This window comes from Thamnophis sirtalis, unplaced genomic scaffold (assembly GCF_051295495.1).
Source record: "Thamnophis sirtalis isolate CommonGarterSnake01/CBP01778 unplaced genomic scaffold, rThaSir2_p1.2 scaffold_3, whole genome shotgun sequence".
Lineage (NCBI taxonomy): Eukaryota > Metazoa > Chordata > Lepidosauria > Squamata > Natricidae > Thamnophis > Thamnophis sirtalis.
In genome coordinates, this window is record NW_028261383.1 from 111,637,655 (window position 1) to 111,660,842 (window position 23,188).

General features: G+C 40.3%; 2 protein-coding genes across 4 annotated transcripts; one reads left to right on the forward strand and one right to left on the reverse strand.

Moving 5' to 3' along the window:
• Window positions 1–538: 538 nt before the first annotated feature.
• RTBDN (retbindin) lies at window positions 539–14,812 on the forward strand. The gene is made up of 6 exons (XM_014062562.2): window positions 539–740; window positions 7,983–8,147; window positions 8,675–8,759; window positions 9,433–9,561; window positions 11,206–11,302; window positions 13,345–14,812. Exons 2-6 carry the CDS (start codon window positions 7,985–7,987, stop codon window positions 13,639–13,641), a joined length of 771 nt encoding a protein of 256 aa, XP_013918037.2. The 5' UTR covers window positions 539–740; window positions 7,983–7,984; the 3' UTR covers window positions 13,642–14,812.
• Window positions 14,694–22,845, reverse strand: RNASEH2A (ribonuclease H2 subunit A). Of its 3 annotated transcripts, none has more exons than XM_087709691.1 (9): window positions 22,703–22,845; window positions 22,029–22,100; window positions 21,718–21,844; window positions 20,510–20,597; window positions 20,286–20,423; window positions 19,989–20,076; window positions 18,870–18,993; window positions 17,554–17,702; window positions 14,694–16,149 (listed from the first exon to the last, which is right to left on the reverse strand). In XM_087709691.1, exons 1-8 carry the CDS (start codon window positions 22,827–22,829, stop codon window positions 17,564–17,566), a joined length of 903 nt encoding a protein of 300 aa, XP_087565817.1. In that variant the 5' UTR covers window positions 22,830–22,845; the 3' UTR covers window positions 14,694–16,149; window positions 17,554–17,563. The 3 variants fall into 3 exon arrangements, with proteins under 3 accessions (XP_087565817.1, XP_087565818.1, XP_013928979.2); XM_087709692.1 differs by lacking the exon at window positions 14,694–16,149 and adding an exon at window positions 16,172–16,320; XM_014073504.2 differs by lacking the exon at window positions 14,694–16,149 and having other exon boundaries at window positions 17,321–17,702.
• Window positions 22,846–23,188: the final 343 nt, after the last annotated feature.

The window sequence follows — 23,188 nt, forward strand, 5'->3', positions numbered from 1 at the left end:
TAGATAGATAGATAGATAGATAGATAGATAGATAGATAGATGATAGAGTAAATTTCATGCAGCTCTGTTGATCATCCCATTTTTGTAGCAGAAAGAAACATCTTAAACAGAGATAAAACACAACCTGCTTACACAATAAAATAACTTGCTTCTTTTCCCATTACTTCCAGTGAGGCAGTAATTCCCAGGGACTGACCTGTGATGTCTTTTGGAACGCCACAAGAAGTACTCTGGTGATGGTTAAACCCACTTGCTACTTTTTAAGAATTAGATAACTTCATCTACCGGGGGCTGTTAATCTGAATGGCAAAAAGGCGTTCCTCCTCCTGCTGAGGGTAGAGACTTGTTTTTTTTGGGGGGGGGCAGCGCGTGGACCCTGCCTGGGCCCGACGCGCCATAGAAAGTATTCGGTGGAGAAAGTCTGTTTATCCTTTACCCAACCAGGCGCCGCCTTGGGAACCTACTCGAGAGCTGACGGGCGGGCGTCTAGCGGCGATTGGGACAGGCGTGTGAGCGCCAGGGGGGCGGAGGGGGGGAGGATTGGTATATTGCCGCAGCGGCGGTGGCGGCAGTTCGGCTTCTTTGCTTCAAAGCAGAGCGCGGTGACAGCGGCAGCGGTAACGCAGTTCCTCCGGATCAGAACCGGGAGATCGAGGTTCGTTCGGGCGAAGCTCTCGACCAGGGAACGAGGCGACATCAGAAGAGGGGGAGGGAAATCATTCGGATCGTGCGGCTTCCAGGTGAGGCGTCCCGCGAAACGAGGGGTGCTGCGCCGCGCCGGGTCACAACTGCGAAACCTGTCCGGAGTCGAGAGGGGACTCCGAGACAGGGACGCAATCGCCGCCCCGCCTCCTCCTCGCCTTGCAAGGTAGCCCCACAGATGGCTCCGGTGGGGTGCAAGAAGGCGAAGCCAGTTCGCTTTGCAGCTCGCGGGATGATGGGGTTAAAAGTTAACCTTCCACTCTCTGCAGGACCCCCGCCCCACCAGCGCCTGAATGGGGTTGCTGAAAGTAGAGGCGCCTGTAAATTAACGTGCGGCTGCAGTGCGGGTTCAGTTCACGTCTGAAGGCTACTGAGGAAAGATCCGGGATCGGGGTGTTTATTTGCCGAATCGATTTTTCGGAAGGAAAAGAGGGAGAGGGAGGTGGAAGGGGAGGGGGAGAGAGAGGGGGGGAGAGAGAGAGATTGATTCTGCAGGTATCCGTTTTAGTTTAGTCTCAAAAGATTTCAGGGCATGGAAAAGGAGAAACTCTTCTCGTCTTTCTTCCTTGGTGGGAAGAAAGAAACTCGGTCTTTCTTCCTTGGGTATAAGGATGGTTGTAAGTTTTCTTACCGGCCTAGTTTTAATTAGATTTGGATGTATTGGGGGGCGGGGGGGGGGTTGGCGTCCGAATGCAATTAAAATCGTCGTGTTGCAAAATTATAACGTAGGCTAAGAGGGAACCTCTAATTGGTATAACTCATATGTTAAAGGAAACCTGCTAGGTTTGTAAAGTGTGGATGTCAGACCATACTTTAACAGAGGTATTTTAGTGTAATGTTGGGCTGCAATTTAATTCAGGGGATTCATTAGCATAAAGTATTGAAAAGATTTTTTTTTAAATCCTGAGATATAGGATAGTTTTCAGAAGGATTTCCTAAAACTTTTATGAGTAACAAGGGTCGCCGTCCACTATTCCAAATTAAAAACCCCACCTCAACTGAATGGCCAGAAAGTTAATTTTTGTTGTTGTTTATTTAGCTACTAGACATTTTATATGGCCACCCATGTGAATGCTGGGCAGCTAACAACAAAGACAATATAAATTAACCTCTAAGGAGATTTGTTCAATTCCAGCAAATGACAACATAATAAAACAGTCATAATATGATCACCAGGCACTATAAACTCCATCACATACACCAGGCATAGATTGGGCTAACTCCATATTCTTGCCCCAATGCCTAGGTCCAGGAAAAAACCCAGGTCTTTACAATCTTTTCACAGCCAAGGTGGTTGGGACTGTCCCAATCTGGGGGTTGTGGGGTGTGAGGTATGCAACTAATTATAGTTTTTAAACAGGTCTTTGTTGGCAACGGTTTTAATATAACCTGCATCCTATAGTAAATATGGAACTCTACTATGGTTAAGGAGGCTTCTGTTTACCTGGGTAAACGGGAATCAGAATTAATTAGAATTTATGGACAGAATATCTATGTAGGTAAATAAGATTTTCCTGAACAGGACAAGATGCCCATTTGCTTCAAATTTTTAGATGTGTGTGTGTGAGAGAGAAGGGGGAGAATATGGGGAAGGCACATAGCTTATTAATGAACTATTGTATTGAACAGCATGGGCCCCAAATAAGCAAAGTTTACTGAGTTAATTTCTAATACGTTTTACATTGAGAAGATTAGGCAAATTAAGAAAATAGGCAAATATATGAAATGAATTAAGAGCTTTGTGTTACTTGTTATTTTATGAAAATTGCTCAAAGGAATGGGCAGACTTTAAAGTAAGCACCCATTCTTAATTCATTCTGCATATTTGCCGAGATGATAGTTTAGTAAGAATGCAATCATATATCCAATGGTCGGGAGAGAAATTCTTTTGAAGTTTGTGAGACTTATTTTTAGATAAGGATGCTTATAATTACAGATTCTAAAGAATGTTTATTTTTTGTATGCATGCTATTTTCCATGTGCAAATCAGTGTAATTTATAGAATACTATATACTGGCAAAAATTTATGGATTCCTAAAACTTGAAAAGTGAGTTGCTACATACAAATGGTGCAGAGTTTAATTATAATTTGAGTGAAACCATAAGCATTTATCTTGAGAAGGAGGAAAACATGATAACCCCACATTTATCCTATTTCTTGTGTAATGTATCTGTCTATTTTTGGTGCTAGAAATAAGAAAATTAAAATGTTGGGATTTTTGTCCATAACCTTACTAAAATATTATGGATACTTAATGGAAAAGCACTTTATGGAATATTTTCCTCCAATTTAAAACAATGTCCCCTTCACATGCATACATACACACACTAAATCCTGGAGATCAGCTTTGATTCAAATAAAATTCCAAATAAGATGTTCTTTTTGCAACTATATGGATGGAATCCTATTAATTCTAATCTGACCTGATACATTTTGGCTGGTTTCTTCAAGATGTATTACAAATCAGACTTGTTCATAAAAAACTCCCAAAAAATGAGCAAGGAAGCCTAATATTATTGACATGTGTCCATACAACTTTTTGCTTCCGAGGGTTGCCTTCTTGTGCTCCATTGTGATCAATGGAGGAACTGGTTACCATAATTGCTGCCACAAGGATGACAGTTGCTCAGAAAAAAGTGTCCCTAATCTGTGTTGAGATTGAGGCCATCAGTATTTTCCAGGCTGTGTGCCAGGGAATAAAAGGATAGTTCATAATAAAGCCACTGTTCAATGTCAGCCAAGAAAGGAAGGTTTAATAATGGATGACCCTTTTGCGCTCCTAGGCGTGGAGAATATCCCTCCATAAAGATTTAGATATTTAGCTCTAAAGTGGGTCTTATTGGGTGCAGGGGAATGGGGGGGTTACCTCCAACTCTTAGGATGGCAGTCGCTTCAAATTCGAATTCATTCAGGCTAGCAAAACCAGTCTTATAAACAAGGATGCCAAGATTTATTTTCAAACAGTAGGTCTCCTATCTCCCAGTTTATGGGATCATTGGAGTCACTAAAAATAGCATAAGGGAAAGCAAATTATGTTTGCATAGGATTAAAAAAAATAGCATGTATGTAAAGTGAGATTAGACAAATATTCCTATTCCAGGTCATTGAGAGTTCAAAAAAGGAGTCTGGAACTGGGATTGCTTACAATCAAATGGGGAGACCATGAAACATTAGAAACCAGTGGGAATTTGCTAAAGTAGATTCCAAAGAACTGGATTCATAGCAGTGGTGGGTTCCTATCGGTTCAGACCGGTTCAGCTGAACCTGTAGTGGTTTGACAGTCTGAGTCGCTGAAACCAGCAGCGACCCAGGCCTGCCACGCCCTCGAACCGGTTCTTCCGGCAGCGTCATAGGTGCCACCATCTTGTTTTTTGGTTCTGCGCATGCGCAGAACAATTTTAATCACACAGCGTGCATCAAGCGTGCACGTGCGGTGCACAAACGAGCAAACCGGCAGTAGTGCCTGCCGGAACCCACTCCTGATTCATAGCCAAATCCCTGGATACTTGGAAAGTTCCTGGCTCAGTTTTTGATTATCTGATGCCACATTGAAGTTTACCGACAAACCCTTACTAGTCTTAAAGCAGACCAGCTAAGATAGTTACAGATGACGCCAATCACCTGAAACAATGCTTTGTTTAATTTGTCATCTGAAATTGGAGTTGTAGCTTGGTCCCTTTTCAAGCAATCCAAAGGTAGTGGTAGGGGTAATAGGAATACGGAAGAGGAAGAAGCTTCTGTAGCTAGTCTTAATAACAGGCAAAGATGGAAACATGTCATGCCATTACAATTCAAATTTTGCCTTTTTGTATAAGTACATTAGAGGTGAAATTTGTGCATAACACGTTGCATCACTCCCCCCCCCCTTTGGCTGCACATGACAGGAAGAACTATCATTCTTCTTTATGGTGAGCTGGGTCCTATATATGTGTGTGCTATATTAAAGGTAATATCTCCTCTGAGTTAAGCTTGACTCCTGGGGATTTATAGACGTGTATTAAATTTCTTTGCAGCAGCATGACAAATGGCTTGTTGTTGCCTTCCTCCAGGATATCTTTCAATCTCCCAGTCTAATCTATAGCCCTGAAATTTCCTGATAGTCTCCCATCCCTGTACTAACTAGATCTGGCCCTGCTCAGCTGTTGAACCCAGACAAATTCAATTAAGTGTTGCCACCTTTTGCAGTAAAGAGGGGAAAACACTGTTAAATACTTTGAGCATCAAACCAGCCCATAATTTGCATTTTATGAAATAAGATTTATGAGACAGGGCTTGACATGGAAGCACAGGGTTATTAATGAAAGCTGAAGCAGAGATGTGACCAAAAGTTTGGAGTAATAAATGCAGATAGGATGATTCTGCACTGATGGTTCTCCCACCCATGGTTTTTCAAAGCAGTGCCATTTTTTTTTCATTTTTCATTTCATTGAACGTCAAAGCTTTATTGATGCATCTGGGAGAAAAAGATCCCCGAGATCATGACACAATTCCCATTCCCATTAATCTTGTCCTTCTGGAAAGTTTGGGAGAAACCACAGGAAATGCAATTCATTCTCCTTTCCCAGACAGCTAATCAGTTGGGGTTTGGTTGAAATTAGGTTTTTATCTCCACAGGCTGCTGTGTTTCTCCAGTTTCATATCCTATGATGTAGTTCCGTCTTTCTCTGCGCCACCACTAATATCCCATACTCTGCATCTGTATTCTTTTTTCAATTCTCATGGTCTTTAATGCTAAAATGCAAGAGCTCCAACAAAACATGAGATAAATTAGACCACTGGCAACATATATACAGGCAGTCCTGGACTAACGACCACAATTGAGCCCAAAATTTGTGTTGCTAATTGAAACATTTGTTACGTGAGTTTTGTCCCAGTATAAAAACCTTTCTTGCCACAATTGTTAAGTGAACCTCTGCAGTTGTTAATTTAGTAACAAGGTTGTTAAGTGAATTAGTTTCCCCATTGACTTTGCTCATCATGATTTAAAAAGCAATAATATAATATGAGGGAATCAGATCATTTTGTATATATCTTAGCCAGGAGGCATTACAAAGCTGATTTTATTCAGCTTTGAAACAAAGATTGCTTGTCAAATTTCTGCATCTTAATACTCAAGGTGACTGTTTCTAGGGAACTGGAAATCTAGACTCGTATTTCATGGACTGCCTCACCAAAATTTGATATCACGAAAGAAAGGATGGGGTAGAGAGACACCTTGCCTTGAAAATAGTTGCTGTTGTAGTGAGATTTTACCCTCTGGCACACTTTGTTCAAGGACCCAACAACAAAAGATGCAGGAAATATGGATCCACTGTCTTTTTTTGTTCACCAATGCATGTTCCCTCTACAAAGGCTCATTATTTTTAGGACCCACACTTAGGAAGTATGTGCAGAATTTCCCAGGGGACAGGAAGAAACAAAGTGACTTATGTATGTGCAAGATGCATGAAGTCCAGGTCCCCAATATTTTGGATTTCATGAACTTGATTGCTCATATGGTTACTATTTCTTCCTGTGGGCAGGGATTGTCAAAGAACTATGGTAAGTTACATTGGAAAGATAAATTGGCTTTTGGCATACAACAGTGGGGGATGGATGGATGGATGTTTTGTCAAAGTTTAAACTGATTTTCTTTGCAATTACATATTAGCATGACTTTTTTTTCTTCTCTAATTGTATATTACGAAGGGTATTTGTAGCTGTTACCCTTTAAATATATCAAATGTGGCATTTATATTTTTGTTGTACTGGTAATATTTTATAAATGCAATAAAACAAAAATAAACAACCAAATTTGAAAGAGGGTGTTCAAGCTGTACCAGGAAGCAGGAGTTGAGATGTGATGTGCTTTATATTGTCCGTTAAACAACTTATGCCTCTGCTGTTTCTCTGTCTCTGGTGTTATCATCTTCCCATATCTTCCTTCACACACACCCCACCCATTTCTACCGCAATGCTATCTTCAGGCTTATCAGAACACTTTGCAAACATTAATTAAAGCCACATCTTTCCACAGATGAGACTTAGACAGAATCGACACACACAAGACGTGTCTGTCCATAGGTAGCAAGGCACGCTGAGCTTCAGGAGACAGGCAGCCTGGCTTAATGGTGCTGATACACCTCTGCACTGACACGCCATCAGCTTCAGGTCCCAAAAGTGCTTTTTTTTTTCATTACGCCATCAGCTTCAGGCTTTCTGACTGATCATAACAACCTCTCCTTCATCTGCATTTCATTTTGATGGAGTTCCCACCCCCCCATTCCACGAGGAGGAGGAAGAATGATTACTAAGCATCTGAATGAAAAATTTTCAATCGAAAGAAGCAAGAAAAATAAAAGTGAAAGAGATGTCAGGTGTAGTCTCAAGTGGCCAAGTTTTCGACATTTCCACATTAAGATTCTATTTCTCAGATGGATCACAACTTTCCTTAGGTTTTTCTGGTAAAAATTGTCCTTTCCCTCCATATCTAATCTATCCCTCAAGGTGAGGTTTATAGCCAATAGCAAATGCAACCAAGAAGTTGTTCATTTAAGCAAAATACCACTGCAAAGCCGGATTGCCCTCTGGATGAGGGGTAGAATTTATAACCTCTGCACACATTGCTTGTGACATCCCATGTAGCTACTGGTAAGTTCCTCAACAATGACTTGTATGTCATGTCATAAACCAATTGGCGCATTCCACAGCATAGTGATCACTGTGGAATATTCCTGCAGGCTGAACTGTGGTGAAAGCCTAAACCTTCTTTTCTTTGCCCACCTTGTATAAATCTTTCCTGGAATTGTGTCCCTCCTCGTTTCGTGCTTGTTTACATAAATGTGCAATTTGCTTACACATTTTTTAATTTTTCCATGAAGATGGAGGCATTCACATTTTTCTTAACAATATCTTCTCTTTAAGAAGGGAGCTGCTGGTGTTTATCATGACAGCTAGCCCTAACCCGGGTGCTGTAGAATTGCCGGCAGTTGGCTGCCTTGAATTACCTAGCAATGAGAGTGGACCACAGCTGCAGAAGTCAAACAATGAACAGTAGGAATAATTTAATTGCAGCATCTTAGTAGCTTATCAAGGAAGAAGCAAGATTCAGGGAATTGGTGGACAGGGATGAAAGTATGATGTATCCAGGGTGTTACTGCCGGAAGATATACCTGGGGTGTGGGAGCCGTCTCCTATAACCTGATTGGCTGGCTGGCTGGCTGGCATGCTAGAAAACAGAGAAGCAAGCTTCTCCACACCAATTCAGTTTTTCCTTGTTCCCTCTGCCCTTGTTTTCTAGTCATGAGAGGTAGTGGCAATACCAATTGGATAATGGTGATGGCTTCGGCACTGACCATGTTTTGGGTCAATGCAAAGGATACAGATCACTGCTTATCTGGAGGGAAGCACAAAGCCAATCCAAGCGCAGAAGAAGAGTTGGGTATCTGCCAGATGTATGCAGAAAGTAAGTATGGCTCCTTTTTAGAAGCTTTGTAGAATTATGTAGCAGGGAGAGAAAATGAGAGTACCGTAGGATGAGTATAAAATATCCATAATATGGATGATGATGATGATTTCAAGGCCATCTGACACCATAGCAACTATGGGTGTCTTGCAGTTAAAATCCTGAAAACAAGATAAGTCAAAGGAAATATATACAGTATATATATATTATATTGCTGAGTGCTGGCTGCCTGCAATTTGGCAGATCGAATCTCAAGGTTGACTCAGCCTTCCATCCTTCCGAGGTGGGTAAAATGAAGATCCAGATTGTTGGCAGAAATATGCTGACTCTGTAAACCGCTTAGAGAGGACTGTGAAGCGGTATATAAGTAAGTGCTATTGCTATAACCGTATTTTGACTGTTGATCTGGCATACATCTTCCTTGGTCTGGACTGCAATTGTTGGAGGGGTAGTTTGCAGAAGGATAATACTATAGCTAATCTCATGCCAAAGAAATAGAGATGCTGATAGAAGGTTTCTTTCTATAGATGCCTGTTGCTCACCAGAAGTTGCCCAAGAACTTTCCAGAGCCAGTGCTGGATCTTGGAATCATTGTGGAAGCCTCAGCATCAGGTCATCCCCAAGACTGCACTTCTGAAATGAAGGGGACCCTACCTATGTCAGCCATGGGCCTCTAGGGCTTGTGAAGCTGGGCCCTGTCCAGTGGTTAAATGTAAAAAAAATTGCCAAAGGTTCTCTAGGCGTGGCTTGGTAGGCATGGCTTGGTGGGAGGGTGGGTCGTGTGACTGGGTGGCGTGGTCAACTTTAAAAAAATTTTAAAGCATTTTTTACTACCTACTCATCTGAAACAGTAGTAAAAAAAGCAAATTATGTTCAGCTGATCAGCATGAAAAAATGTTCAGCTGATCTGCGTGATTGTCAGAAGCTTTTCCCCCCCTGCTTAACCCTGAATAACCCTATTCGCCCGAACCAGCAGGAAATAAAATGCTTTAAGAAGTTGGGGGAAAAGCTTCCAATGATCACGTGGCTCACAGCTGAGCCGGGTAATCCTCGGAATTTTTTTTACTACCGGTTTACAGAACCAACGATAATCGTCCCTAAAGATTCACGTGAACCAGTGCGAACCTATAGCATTTTACCCCTAGCCTGTTTCATGACTTTTCCTCTGCCAGCCTTTCTGATCACTAATTACCAAAATGGGGAGGAACAGATGCCTGCCTTGCTTTTCTCCCCTGTATCTTTGGGTCAATATTTATGCTTGCTGTTGTTTGATTCATTTTGGCAGGTGTGAGGAGTACCTTCAGCAACTGGATTGTTTTTACCACTGCTCCCCCATTGCTGCTCAATGGCCTCATCATCAACAACCCACAGCCCTGATGGCTGTACCTCTCTGCCAGAATTTCTGTGACCAGTGGTAAGTTATCACATCTCCACATCTAGAAGAGGCCATCCTGCTAGGGAGGAAGAATTAAGTACAAAACCTGTTGAAAGTAGAAGACATTGAGTAAATGTAACAAATAGCTCTGTCTTCTTTTCTATAATTGAAAACATACATATATACACCCAGAAAAATACAGCATACTTCACTTAATCCTCCAAGGAAAGATTGAAGGCAAACGAGGTCCAGGTAGAAGAAGAATATCATGGCTTCAAAATCTAAGGGACTGGTTTGGACAAAACTCAACAGCACTTTTTCTTGCAGCTGTTGATAAAAATAGGATCGCCAACATCTGATGACGGATATGGCAAAGAAGAAGATATGTACATTGGGCTAAATAGAACCATGATCCTTTACGTTATCTGAAAAGAAGAGACCATATTTCTGAAGAGATGCACATATTTAAGGACATTATTTATTATTTATTTAGAGAAGTGTTATTTAGGATTACCATGATTGGGCTGCAAAAATCAGGATGAAAACTAGATGGCAGCAAAGGCCTTTGCTATCATCTACAAAACAAACACATGTACTAGCCTGGTATAATAATTTTAAATTGCTAAAAATTTGAGAAAACTAATGTCCTATTCTCTATCGGTTCAACCTTGCTATGAGGGGAATTATAAGCTTAAAATCTAAACTTTTTCTGACAAGGTTAAGTGATTCCCTGCTGGAAAATTAACATCAGGCAAAAGGGATGATTTAGGTTTGGAAATTTGACTTGGGTAGCGAGGGAATACAAAATTTGTTTGGAGAACATTACCATCTGTTTGCTTTTACTATTTTGTTATTATTTTGTTTTATTATTTTATTATTATAAAGTATATTTTAAAAATGAATAAATTTGTGCGGTAGGGTGCTCAGAGAAGGACAGAGAAACTATCAGGAACTAGCGTAAAAGTTAACCCAGCAATGAAAGAGAATGTCAGCTTTTCTTGGTTGAATATAAACATCTGAGGTCCTCTCCTGAACTGAAAAGGGTGTGGGCTACTCCAAAAAGTTTTAATTCAAATTTCTAGTTTATCATAAGTCTCACTGAGTGAATTTGGGTTTATTTCAGGGGTGGGCTGCTGGGGGTTTGCAGGGGTTTAGGAGAACTCTAGCTAAGATTATGTACAGTTCAGAGAACCCCCACATCCCACTCCTGGCTGACCCTGATCCTCCCAGGAATCCCCATTTTGGATGGCTTGTTTTGGATGCAGATAAGTGCAGAGTGCGTGTGGAGGGTCGGGGTGGGCAAAAAAATGGGTCTACCAGAAGTTCGGGAAATTTCTGGCCTCCAGAGAGCCTCTAAAGCCCGGGGGTCATTTTCACCCTCCCAGATCCTTGGGAAAAGCCTCCAGAGCCCAGGGAGGGCAAAAACATCCCTTCCCCACCATGGTGCAGGAGGCTGACTAGGTCACGCCCACCAGATAGTAAGTCATATGTGTACCACGTTTGGTTGAAATTGCTCGAAGCGTTCCAGAGTTATGCTGGAACATACACATGCCCACTCAGCAGCCAGGCAGAGAACCCCTTGCTAAAATTTGTGATCTCCCCCCCCCCCCCCAGATTATGGTCAAATTGAGCCAAACACCAATGAGCTGTCTTTCTTAGCTCTCAAACCTATTGTCCACCCAGGTATGATGCTTGCAGAGAAGATGTGACCTGCCCTGGCAACTGGCCCTGGGGAGCTGATGGACATAACTGCAGTCAGGAATGTCATTCCTTTGGCCAGGTGAGGACACTAAAGGTGCTGCTTAGCCATAAGCAGAACTATTCTTGTGTTGCTTGCTGCAGTCTAAAGGCGTCTGTGCAAAGGGCCACTTTGTTGGAAACAACATTCCAAAAAGTAGGCAAAGCCAAGGCAAAAGACAGATTGGACCAGAAAAAACAAACATACAATTTAATTAAAGCCACTTCTGGTGGTTAATCTCTTTCAGCTGAATAGTTTGTTCCTTCAGATATGTTGGGTAAAAAGTACAGATATCTTGACTTATGGAGTATAGGAGTTTCAGAAAAACAGAAAACCTAATGTCAGAATTCAGACAAATGCTTTTAAAATTTGCATGCATTGGATGAGATCATATCATGTTTATGTGAGGGAACATATGGTATATGTTTGTACAGGGCCTGAAAATGATGCGTAGGCTGTGGCTTCGGAAACTCAAGCATGTTTGGGAAGAGTAACTGTGGAAAGTGTGTGTGTGGGGGGGGGGCAGGAACTGTGTTTTCCTGAAAGGCGGCAATTACACTAAAAACCAATCCAAAGTTTTCAGTGTTAATAACACTTGCCCAGTACAATTTGAGTTTAACTGACATGATTTATATAGCAAAGCTTGCTTTTTCTCAAATCTGAATGATTTCTAGCATTCAAGGGGAAAAAAATCAAAGAAAAGTATTCTCAGATGGAGGGAAATAAGAATAGGAAATAAGAAGAAAATGCCAGATATAGCCAAAAGTTTATAGTCAAATGTCTTCATCCTGTAAGTGTTTTTCAGTTTCCCAAAGCCTGGCAATTCTCAATGATCTCCATGAGCTCTTATTACATACACCTAGTTTTATATAAAACCAGCCGATAACCCGTCGTTGCCCGGGTATTTATTTATAGGGGGAAATGTCCAGACCAAATGTAATTTCTAATGTTGGATTTTCCCCCTTCCCAAAGGGAGCCCCTTGTGGAGTACTGTGAAGCCATTATCATGGCAACTCCACTATGCTGCATGGTAGAAGCCATTTTACAGCTATAAAGTAGAAGCCATTTTAAGGCACAGCAGGCTGTATCTTAACAGAACACACACTCCAAGGGCTTTAGGGGTTTCTTATCCCCACAATACTTTTCTCCAGATAGTAAGTCATATGTGTACCACGTTTGGTTGAAATTGCTCAAAGCGTTCCAGAGTTATGCTGGAACATACACGTGCACACAAACATATATATATATATATATATATATATATATATGTTTGTATATATAAAGTGGCAAATTCAAATGAAAAATACCTGAAAGTTAAAGCTTATATGGCAGTAACAACTACCTTATCATTGCTAACTCCTTGCCCTGTGTTTGTTTTCTTGAAATATTGTAGAAGTTAGAAAGCAACAGTTTAATCTTGGTTTATAAACAAATATACCAGTCTGGAATAATTATTGATAGACAAAGGTGATTTACCATGAAATATAGAGACTGAGAAAAGAGAAAATTGACCATTATTTTCTACTAACCTCACTAAAAATGATTGGATTGTCTCTTTCAACAACATGATGTAATTTGTATACTGGAATAGAAATGCAGGCAAGAGGAGGATGCTTGCCTTGAAGCTAATAGGAAAGACATTTTTGTTAGAAAGGGGTGGTGGCCAATTGTCATTTTATGGATTCACCTGCCACATTTATCCCTTTCCTTCCCCATGAAAGTATCTGTACAATATTAATAAATGAAGTGTCTTTGATGTTATGAAGCTTATCATAGTATATCCACACAGAAATATCAAGTTATATTCTACCCAAGGAACAGAACAATCAGCATTAGAGACAGGAACATGACTTCCTGAAAAAATTAAATCACAATGGTTCTCGTTTTTAGAAATCAAATCATGTTAGACTGCTCAAGTTCTTTGCATTATGCCCTTTGTGGGAAGACTGCAATACTTTTCATATTCTTAAGTTTCTAAACTTCACAATCCATTCCAGTTGCTTTCAAACCTGAATGGGGTTAGAGTAGTACCTCCCAAGGAAGACGTGTTTTTTTTGTAACATGTGGCTTTTCCCCCTCCTTAGATGTATAAGGATGGCAAGGAGCTGTGTGAGAACATCTGGGATGATGCTTTCATAGTAAGCGCTGACCCTTGCCAATGCCTGATGCTGGATGCCTCTGACGCAGCCTTCTCCACCTCTTATTCTCACCTCAAAGAGAGCAACAGCGTAAAAGAGGTAGACGTCAACAAGGCAGGCAAGGAAAGGAAAGACCGTGTGAGCCCTTGCAGGGGTAACCTTCTACTTCAACGTCTGAGAAGGAATTTGCAGAAGCGTTTTATTTTTATAGAAGACATGGAGGGCAGTGGAAGTGGATTCTAATCCAAGGTAACTATTCTTCCAGGAGGAAAAAAAAAGCCCCCTCTCCAGTGATTGCCTGGGGATTGGGGGGATCGCTTGTGATCTATGCAATTCTGTCACATCCCATACTACCAGCTTCCTGCCATCTTCTACAACTCTGTGCATCTTGTGGCGTAGACTCTGAATCGGCACTTTCCAGGACTCTGAGCGCTATGCCCTAGCAGTAGACGTTGGAACATTAGGGCACCTCTTGGGAACTTGCCTAGAACCAAGATTTCCCCAGTTATTGAGTAGAAAAGGTATTAGAGAACAGTAAGCATATTCCATATTCTCCATATTCTTTGTGTCCTAAGAGCTGGCTCAAGGAAGTCGTCGTAGAACGCAAAAGGCCATTCATGAGCATTAGCTGAAGGGAAAGCAGCCTTCACAGGCATTAGCTGAAGGAAAATATCTGCAAGGGAGAGAATGAACAAGGAGGGGTGGGGGTGTGGAGTGAAATAATCAATGCTGGAAAAGTTAGCCTCGGTTGTTGCCATGGCTTCAAATACAATTGCAAGTAGGACTCAAGTAAAATGGAAGGGTCTTCCTGAGCTCAAAAAGAAAAGGGGAAATAGGAAAAGTTAGCTTAGAGACCAGCATGGCTGACTTTCCTGTTGTATTTGTAAGCTTGAAAGCAATGGTTACTGGGGGACCAGCATTGCTAGGTTACTAAACTGGATTACATCCAAAACTGAATTTATTTTTCAAAGCAACCCAGTCAGAGTGAAGAGGGAGGGAGGGAGGGAGGGGGAGAGAGGGAGAGATTCTGCAAAAAAGCATGATTACATAATAAACAATCCATGTCAAGGAAAACCCTTGGGTAATATACATAGCATCTAAACAGAAGTGATCAGTGTACATATATGCCAGTCAGAAAACATCTAATCCATGGTGGCAGTGAGAGTCCAAGAGTTGTCATGTTGACATCTTTACATAGTGCTCTTTGAGCTTTCCCCACCAACTAGCCTCTCCACTCTAAACACTATTCAAATCTCTCTTGTAATATTGTACACCCATCTTCGTCTGCCCATCCATCCTCATTTATCAGCTATATTTCACATTCCTGTTTACCTTGGCTACGCTTACTACAAATTTCATATTGTGGATTGATTTAAACCTATTAATATTATGGGAAATAAAAAAATGGAGTGCGTTTGTGTTTTATTATGAAATGTGTAAAAAAAAATCAATGTAGAGGACTGAATTTTAGTGATTATTCTAGAAGGCATGTATACAGCAGAGGTGGGTTGCTCCTCGGCCGAACCAGTAGCAGCAGCGGGAGGCTCTGCCCACCTGCCCAGACGCTTCTGCGCATGCACGGGCAAACCGGTAATAAACCAGTTAGCAACCCACCACTGGTATACAGCTCTAAAAAAAAGAATCTCTGCCCAATTTATCATATACCATATAAGAGGATTAGTAATATCATGAAACGTTGCCAATACTCTCCTGGGGCAAGGGCTTATGGGAAACTACATTTCTTTGACAAATTGTATATGTCACACTTCCAAAAGCTTGTTACTAAAACACCTAAGATCTGACCAAGGAAACAGTCAGCCTGGTTAAATGTGTAATGACATTATGGACAGAAATGTGGTAAAATTTCTAACTTTATTTCAAAATATCCTTTTGATTTTTCATATATCACAAACTAGTTGACAAAATATAGTGACTAGTTACACACTGCATGAAGGCATACTGACATCTGGGCTATTGGCATTGTAGTAAAAGGATTTTTTGAATGACGCACAGGATATTAATGTAAATAAATGTCTTTTTTCCATTATTCCACTTGATAACAATCAGAGGCCATCCAGATATTGTTGAATTACAACTCCCAATGTATCTCACCATTATCTATGCTACCTGGAGCTGCTGGGAAGAGCATCTGCAGGCCACAAGCTATCTATTTATGGACTAAGCTAAGCTTTCAAGATTGGATTATATAACCCTGAAATAGGATTGTTATGTCCTGCTGAAGAGGCCATGTTCTATCACTGCCAAGAAGGATGCAACAAACATGACTTAGTCTCTAAGGAAAGGGAAAGGAGATGGAAAGCCTGGAAATTAATTTAGACAGATGAGAAGGGAGGATAGTCAAACACAAGTACGCTAATAATCTTCTATGTCAAAAGAGGCTTGGTACAGAAGCAGATCTTGGAGGCTCTTGAAGAGAAATGAAAGGAACTTGTTCAAAGAGGGAGTAGGGTGTCTTAAAATAGAAAGAAACATGCCAAGCTTTCAGAGAGGAAAGAGATGAGGAACTGAAGTAGAAGAGCACATGCAAACTTGGAAGACAAAATGGAATTATATACATCAAAGGAGTAACAGGGCTGGAAACAGGAAAGATAATATATTATATTAAAAATAAAGGCCTGCTATATGCAAAAGTTTATTCTCTTCCACTCTGGTGCAGTGTCCTATTGCCAAGCAACAGCAGTAACAGCAACATTTCAATGATGCTCCCTTTAAGTGTCTTCTGTAATAACCCTGTAAAGAGGATAAATATGGTGTCGATGGGTTGAAAGATCAGCTGATCAGTTTGTGATTTAAGTGAAATTTCAAACAGGGACTTCATTTCAGTTTCATGATCACAAATATTTCTTTCAACTCTTGATCTTTTCCAAGCAGTAGCCCATCTTCACTTTAAGAAAAGCCAGACTGGACAAAAAATATACAAAAAAAAGTCTTAACTAAGAAGGGTTTCTTGGTGTGATTTTTATTTCTACCATAAATAAAAATAATTTTTAATTTCATTATGTAACCCAGCATATATGCATACATAGAGTCAAATTAGTACTGGAATTGAGCCAAAAGCTATGATCATAAGTTGTTACACATGTCAAAAGGTGACAGCACCTGTTTTTATGACCTTTGAGGGATCCTTGGTGCTCTCTGAGCTTGCTTGTTTTCTTGCAGATGTTTCGTTACCCAAATTAGGTATCATCATCAGTGCTTACTACCTTTTTTGTGGCAATCATTAAGTGAATGCAACAATCACGAAGTGAATGTCAGGGGTGAAGCGAACCCAGTTTGTTTTTGGCATTTTTCCAAGACACCGGAAATAAACACGTTTCTGGCAAAAACATTTAAATCAGAGTTGGGATGCCACTAACAGCTGTAAAAGTGATCTAGTTGCTGAGGTCACATGACCCAAGGGAGGGAGAGCAGAGGCCATAAACTTTGAATCTGTAAGTGCTTTTTTGATGGATCTGTCATAACTTCAAATGGTTACTTAATGACGGATTGTAAATTGAATTTTCTTTTGTTTCATATTTTTTGTCCAATCTTAGTGGTATCCTTGAAGTGAAGATGGTCACTGTTTGTTAGTTCCTCTTAGAAAAGGTCAGGGGTTGAAAGAACTATTTGTGTTCATGAAACTGTGTTAGGATAAACTAAATTCACTTCCAGATCAACAGCACAAAACTGATCCCATGCCATGCTAAGGTTCAAAATGGCAGTTAATTGGCATAGAGCAGTAGATCAATCATTTTCTCTTTTGGATAAAAGTCAGGGAGTTTTTGTCTTCCTGTTTAAGAGAGGTCATTTTTAAAAAGTGTGGTTTTTCACGTGCATTTTTCCTAGCGTTCATGCATCTCAGTCACTTTAGTTTAGCTTTCATCAGCGCCTATTAATTTACATCAGACAAAAAGTCTTGCAATCAGTTTTTGATAATTTATTAACTAAAAAAAAATTACAGTAAATCACAGGGGCAAGAGGGTCTCCAGGAAGAACATGTATTCTTTCTGTTTAATTTTGTATCTTTCAGTTAAACCTTTGGGTTTCACATGTTTTGTAGCTGTGGCTCAAAGGATATGTGACTGTCCGTTAAAAACTAGATGTCAGTTTTCTGTCAAGCCAACGTAAGATAATTTTCAACAAGAAGAAAACCACCTGCCACCATCTACAAGCTGCTCACTGTCTCCAGTTTGCGTTCATGAAAGAAGCGATGGGGTGTACGCTTGGAGGGGGAAACCTTCCGGCTAAAGTAGCTCAGCAAGAACTTTGCACTCTGCTGGGATGGGTCATCTTCAGTATCATCCCTGATGAAGGAAGCAAAGATAGGGAGAAATGAAAGATTGAGGTGTATCCTACTTTACTACTGTGCTCTTCTGTGCTAGTTTGAGAAACAGAAAGTACTCAGTGAATCTTGCTGCAACCACTGACCACTGCTTTCCCACAATCTTCTTAGTTCTTAGGATACTTTGCTAAAAAGTGTTTCGGTATGTAGTCCTTTTCCCTGCATCCAAATAGTATCAGGTTGCTGCTAGGGAGAAAATAGGGGGTTTTTTTTGCATCTCCAGCTTCTGTACCGTCTTGCATTACTGCCAAAGTCATTGTGAGATGGCAGGTAACAAAAACACTTGAAATTAAATGGGAGAGTTGCTTGATGGGTTTCTCAAGAGTTGTGAAAACTAGTGACAGGCATTCTAATTATTCCCTGGGATCATCAATTCCTAGACCTGCAGCGTTTTAAACATCCCCCATCTATTCATATTATCATGTAGAGAACAAGGCATCAGGGAATAAGCAGAACTAACCTTGAAGGGAAACAGGAAATCCTCGCTCATAAATGATAAATCACTTTAAGGAATAAATTCTACAGATAAAATGACCCATTCAGATCAAATACAACCCACATTCCTTCTATTTAATCCTCCACACATACCTACTATTCAAATAGCAACCCAAACTCTTCACCTACTCTCTTTTAGTTATCCAAATTCACCTCATCCCTACTTACTCGGTGTCCAATCAATACCAGTATGTCATGCACTTCCTGTTCTCCATCAGTCTGCTGTAGTGATTAAGGTCCTGGCCTAGAAACTAGGAGACTCTGAGTTCTAGCCCCACCCATCTGGGTGACTTTGGACCACTCACTCTCTCTCAGCCAAAATATCTCACTGGATGGTTGTTGTGGAGAAAACAGGAGAAGAGAGGAGTATTAAGTATGCTTGACACCTAGACTTATTTATAAAGTAATAAAAGCAGGATAATAAAAATCTAATAAATAAATAAATGATACACTCCCCAACCCAACTGTTGCCTTTGAGAAAGAGTGTTTCCTTCTGCAAGAATTAAACTCTGAGAATGAAACTTGACACATCACAATATATAGTAGCAGCTGTGTGTAGTTATTTAAATTTTCCTTAACTCTCCATTATAATCTATATCCGTCAGCCCACCTCATAGCTTGTTCATCCACATACCAATGAACAGGCACAGCTTTGTTCTCCAGAATGAGCTGAGCTGTGCTCCAGCTAAATCGTACAAACTGTGGGTAGCCAAAGATTGGGTCCAGGTTTTGAACGAGCCATTCTTTAGTCTTGGGATCTGGGGAGAGAAGGGATGGCTAGGAAGCTTTGCATATTATCTGCAAAGTCCTTTTATCAAACAATATATTTCAGGCCACTACTTACGCTAAAGGAGCAGAGATTAGGCAAAGCATATAACAAACATTAAGATAACCCTGTTTTTTTCCCACTCTCCTCTACAATTGCAACATGTTATAGCTCCACTTTCACATTACAACCGCACCTTAGTCGTAGGGTTTGGAAACCCCATCACTGCATCAGATGGAAACTATGGCATCAGTTGAAGAACAGTGAAGTTTTGGCACCATAACTATCTACCTTAATGGAGTAAGAAATGATGACATCTCATCGGGAAAAAATCATTTAACTTTAATTATGATTTAAACGTAAGATGGGGGGGGGAGGGGGAATGTCTTCTCTTTTCAGTGTTCCTGCCTAGGAACATAAAACCCCATTAGGCCATGGCATGAAAACAATACATGGTGGTTCCTACAACTGGCATTCCTATTACCTCCATTTTCGAGTGAAGAGCCTTAGATGACTAGAAAGATATTACAGAATGGAGTATCATGAAAAATAGCATGGCCATCCAGCTGTCACCCTGAATTAGAGGCTCTTCACAAAGCAAATGTTTTCTGCTTGTCTAATCTTATTTTAAATCTAAACATCATTATCACTTTGCACAGCTCCAAATCACAGGTGGTATTCAGCAGGTTCTGACCAGTTCTGGAGAACCGATAGTGGAAATTTTGAGTAGTTCGGAGAACCGGTAAATACCACCTCTAACTGCCTCTCCCCGCAATCTATTCTCTGCCTCCTGAGTTCCAGCTGATCGGGAGGAAATGGGAATTTTGCAGGAACTTTCCCCTGGATTGGGAGGGAATGGAGATTTTACAGTATCCTTCCCCTGCCACACCCACCCAGCCACGGCCACAGAACCGGTAATAAATTTTTTTGAATCCCATCACTGCTCCAAATGCACAGAAGGAACTAAAAGAATAAACTAGAATTTACCATTGGGATAGCCTGAGCCATAATCCAATTCTGCATCTTCCAGTTTTTCCAAGAATTTCCAATTCTTTACAATCCTGTCCCTGGCTACCTAGAGATTGTAAAAGATAAGATCACAGGGACTGACTTCTGCACCATATGAAAACTCCATATAATTTAGCATTCTTTCTTCAATAATGGACAATTTTTTATCTAAATTAAGAAAGGCCTGGTGGTTAATTGAGCTGATGGGCCAATCTGTGCATCTCACTAGATAACATAACATACATGGAATTGGAGACAAAGGAGTTTTGCATTCACCTTGGCACAGATGCTGGCTGCGCTTACAGTAGGGAAGAGAGAGTCTGCCTTGGGCTTCACTGTAACCTCCAGCTCAGGAAACTGCTGCTTTAGCTTTTCTTGATATTTCTCTGCTGGTCCCACTGTGTCTACAAAAACCTGAAAACAAAAATACCGATTAAGAGTGAGGGGAATGGAGGATTTCTGGCTACTTCCTGGCAGTCTAGGGCACTGAGCTAGTTCACCTCTGCAAGTTGCACACCAGAATCTAGTGCATGCTGGATTAGGCCAATGGCTGTATCGTGGGATAGTGCATTCAAGTTGTACTTCATCCTGCAAGTAAAAGGAAATCACATTGATTGATGAGGACAATTGACTATGAAGCTTATCAGAAAAGAGGTGGATAGAAACTGAAATTAGCTAGATAATGTGATTTGTTATTAAGGATTCTAACTAAATTAAGAGGAACCTAATCTAATCCCCACTGTTAATATAGCTGCCAGGGTGATGAGAGCTATCATTTTTAATACTTAAATGGATTGTTGTTGTGAGGATAAAAACAGATGTGACGCTGCAATGTTCATATACAAAAACAAATTAATGATTCTCATTCTGGGCAAATAAAAATAATTAGAAATAGGATGGCCCATTGTATGCTACAATCAATGAAACAAAGAAATGAACTGTTTTGTAACTTTGGATGACATTAAAAATATGGATATATAATGTGTCTAATTTGCTCCGGACAATTTGATTTTTTTTAAAAAAATTACATAAACATTATACTCTACTACAGCTACATCATTTTGGATAGTTAATAATAATTCAACCAACTCTCCAGCTGTATGTATGTATGTGTATATATATATATATATATATATATATATATATATATATATATATATATATATATATATATATATATATATATATATATATATATATATATATATATGTTATATTTATGCTGATAAATAAATAAAGGGAGACTAGTATAGATCTATTTCAAGCTATTTAGCTCTCATCAGCTAGCCATACCCTTACTGGGATTTGAACCTGGGCTATATTGCACACTAGGCATACTAGGCAAAGATCTTAGCCATTAGGCCACAGGCTCTTATCCGTTTATCAGCGATAAACGTAAAAATCAGCGATAAATGTAAAAAAAAAAAAAAATCTAATATATATATATATATATATATATATATATATATATATATATATATATATATATATATATATATATATATATATATATATATATATATATATATATATATATATATTATATAGTGATTCCACATTATAATTAGATCCATAGGACACATATGTTCCAATTCCAGTGAGGGGTAGGCCAGACAGAGGAATAATTTTAGAGAAATGTGTGGCATCTTTTAAAACCTAAGATTTAATCCACCTAATAGAGAGACTGCCTTGTCTCTACCACACTCACCGTCTCTGCATACTAGTTGAGATGAAATTGGGGGAGAGGATGTGTAGGGCCCATCCTACATATTCCTTAGCAGCATCTATTTTCTCAAAGAGTTCTTCCCGTTGAGTTTCTGTCAGAGTTTTAGAATCTGAAAGCAAGAGGAAAAAGATCATTTTCAGGCGATGTGGCATGGAAGAAATAAACATGATTCCCCTATCTTGCTCCCCCAATAAAAAACAGAGTATTTTTGTTTTCTTTTTGTACAGACCCTTTGTTCTGTGACACAGTTGCAATATTACTGAAGTACAATCACAACCTGAAACTCCTTTTACCTGCTACTTTCAAAGTCTCTAGGTCTCTTTGCCGAGACACAGGACAGTAACAGATTCCGTAGACCATGGGACCTGGGGGGGGGACACACAAAAAAAGGTTATTCAGCCTTGGTTATCTCTACAAAAAGTATAAAATTAGCAAACGTCCTTGTAAAATAACTAGGCAATACAAATGAAATGGCTTGGAAAAACTGCTTTGACAGTACTTAAGCTACAACACTATTGCTACAATAGGTAACACATATGAATGTGCAGTAAATAGCAATAGCATTTAGCAATAGCATTAAGACTTATATACCACTTCACGGTGCTTTACAGCCCTCTCTAAGCAGTTTACAGAGTCAGCATATTGTCCCCAACAATTTTGGGTTCTCATTTTACCCACCTCCGAAGGATGGAAGGCTGAGTCAACCTTGTAAAAGTAGCATGAGGATATTTGTGGATTTAAGGATCGGAAGCGTATTAGCACAAAATGAGAAAAAGGGTTGCAAATCAAGACTGCATTAATTATGTACCATGTCTACAAGATAACACTGCAATATTTAAGTTAGCTTCACACCAACAGGCAATTAGACTACCTAGAATCTGGCGAGTTACAAGATTCAGCCCGGACGATGGTTTTTGAGCCAGTACCCCAAAGACACTAGCTTTCCCCCATCTATTTGAATTCATACCCAGTACTGGTCCTCTGCCTGCCTCATCGATGCCCAAACTGCAGGGTTCAGTCCGGCAAACAGGAGGCACCGCCGAGGCCAACAAACAATTCACCGAATTGTCCCGTTCGAATCTGTCGAGATCCATATTCGCTCGCGCGCGCGCTCTGAAAGCACCCAGCCGAGGACATAAGGGCGGGAAGCGCAAAGCCTGCAAGGTCTTCTGGGAAGCGTAGTTTGTGACAACGAGACGGTTCGCTACTCTGTTCCAGGGTTGGTCGAAAGGCTGTGGGATCTCCAAATTAAGAATAGGGAAAGGCAAGACGTTGTCATTAAAAATCCCAGCTGTGAGTAAAGTTTCGGAGGACTTTAATGCAGTTCTACCTCCTCAGAGCTTATGCCTGTTGTTTAATGAAAGTATGAAACGGACCGTTGTTTAATTTGGTCCATCCGAATTGATCTGCTCCGTTTGGCGGAGCCTTTGTCTTTCGGAATCTTGAGCCCGTT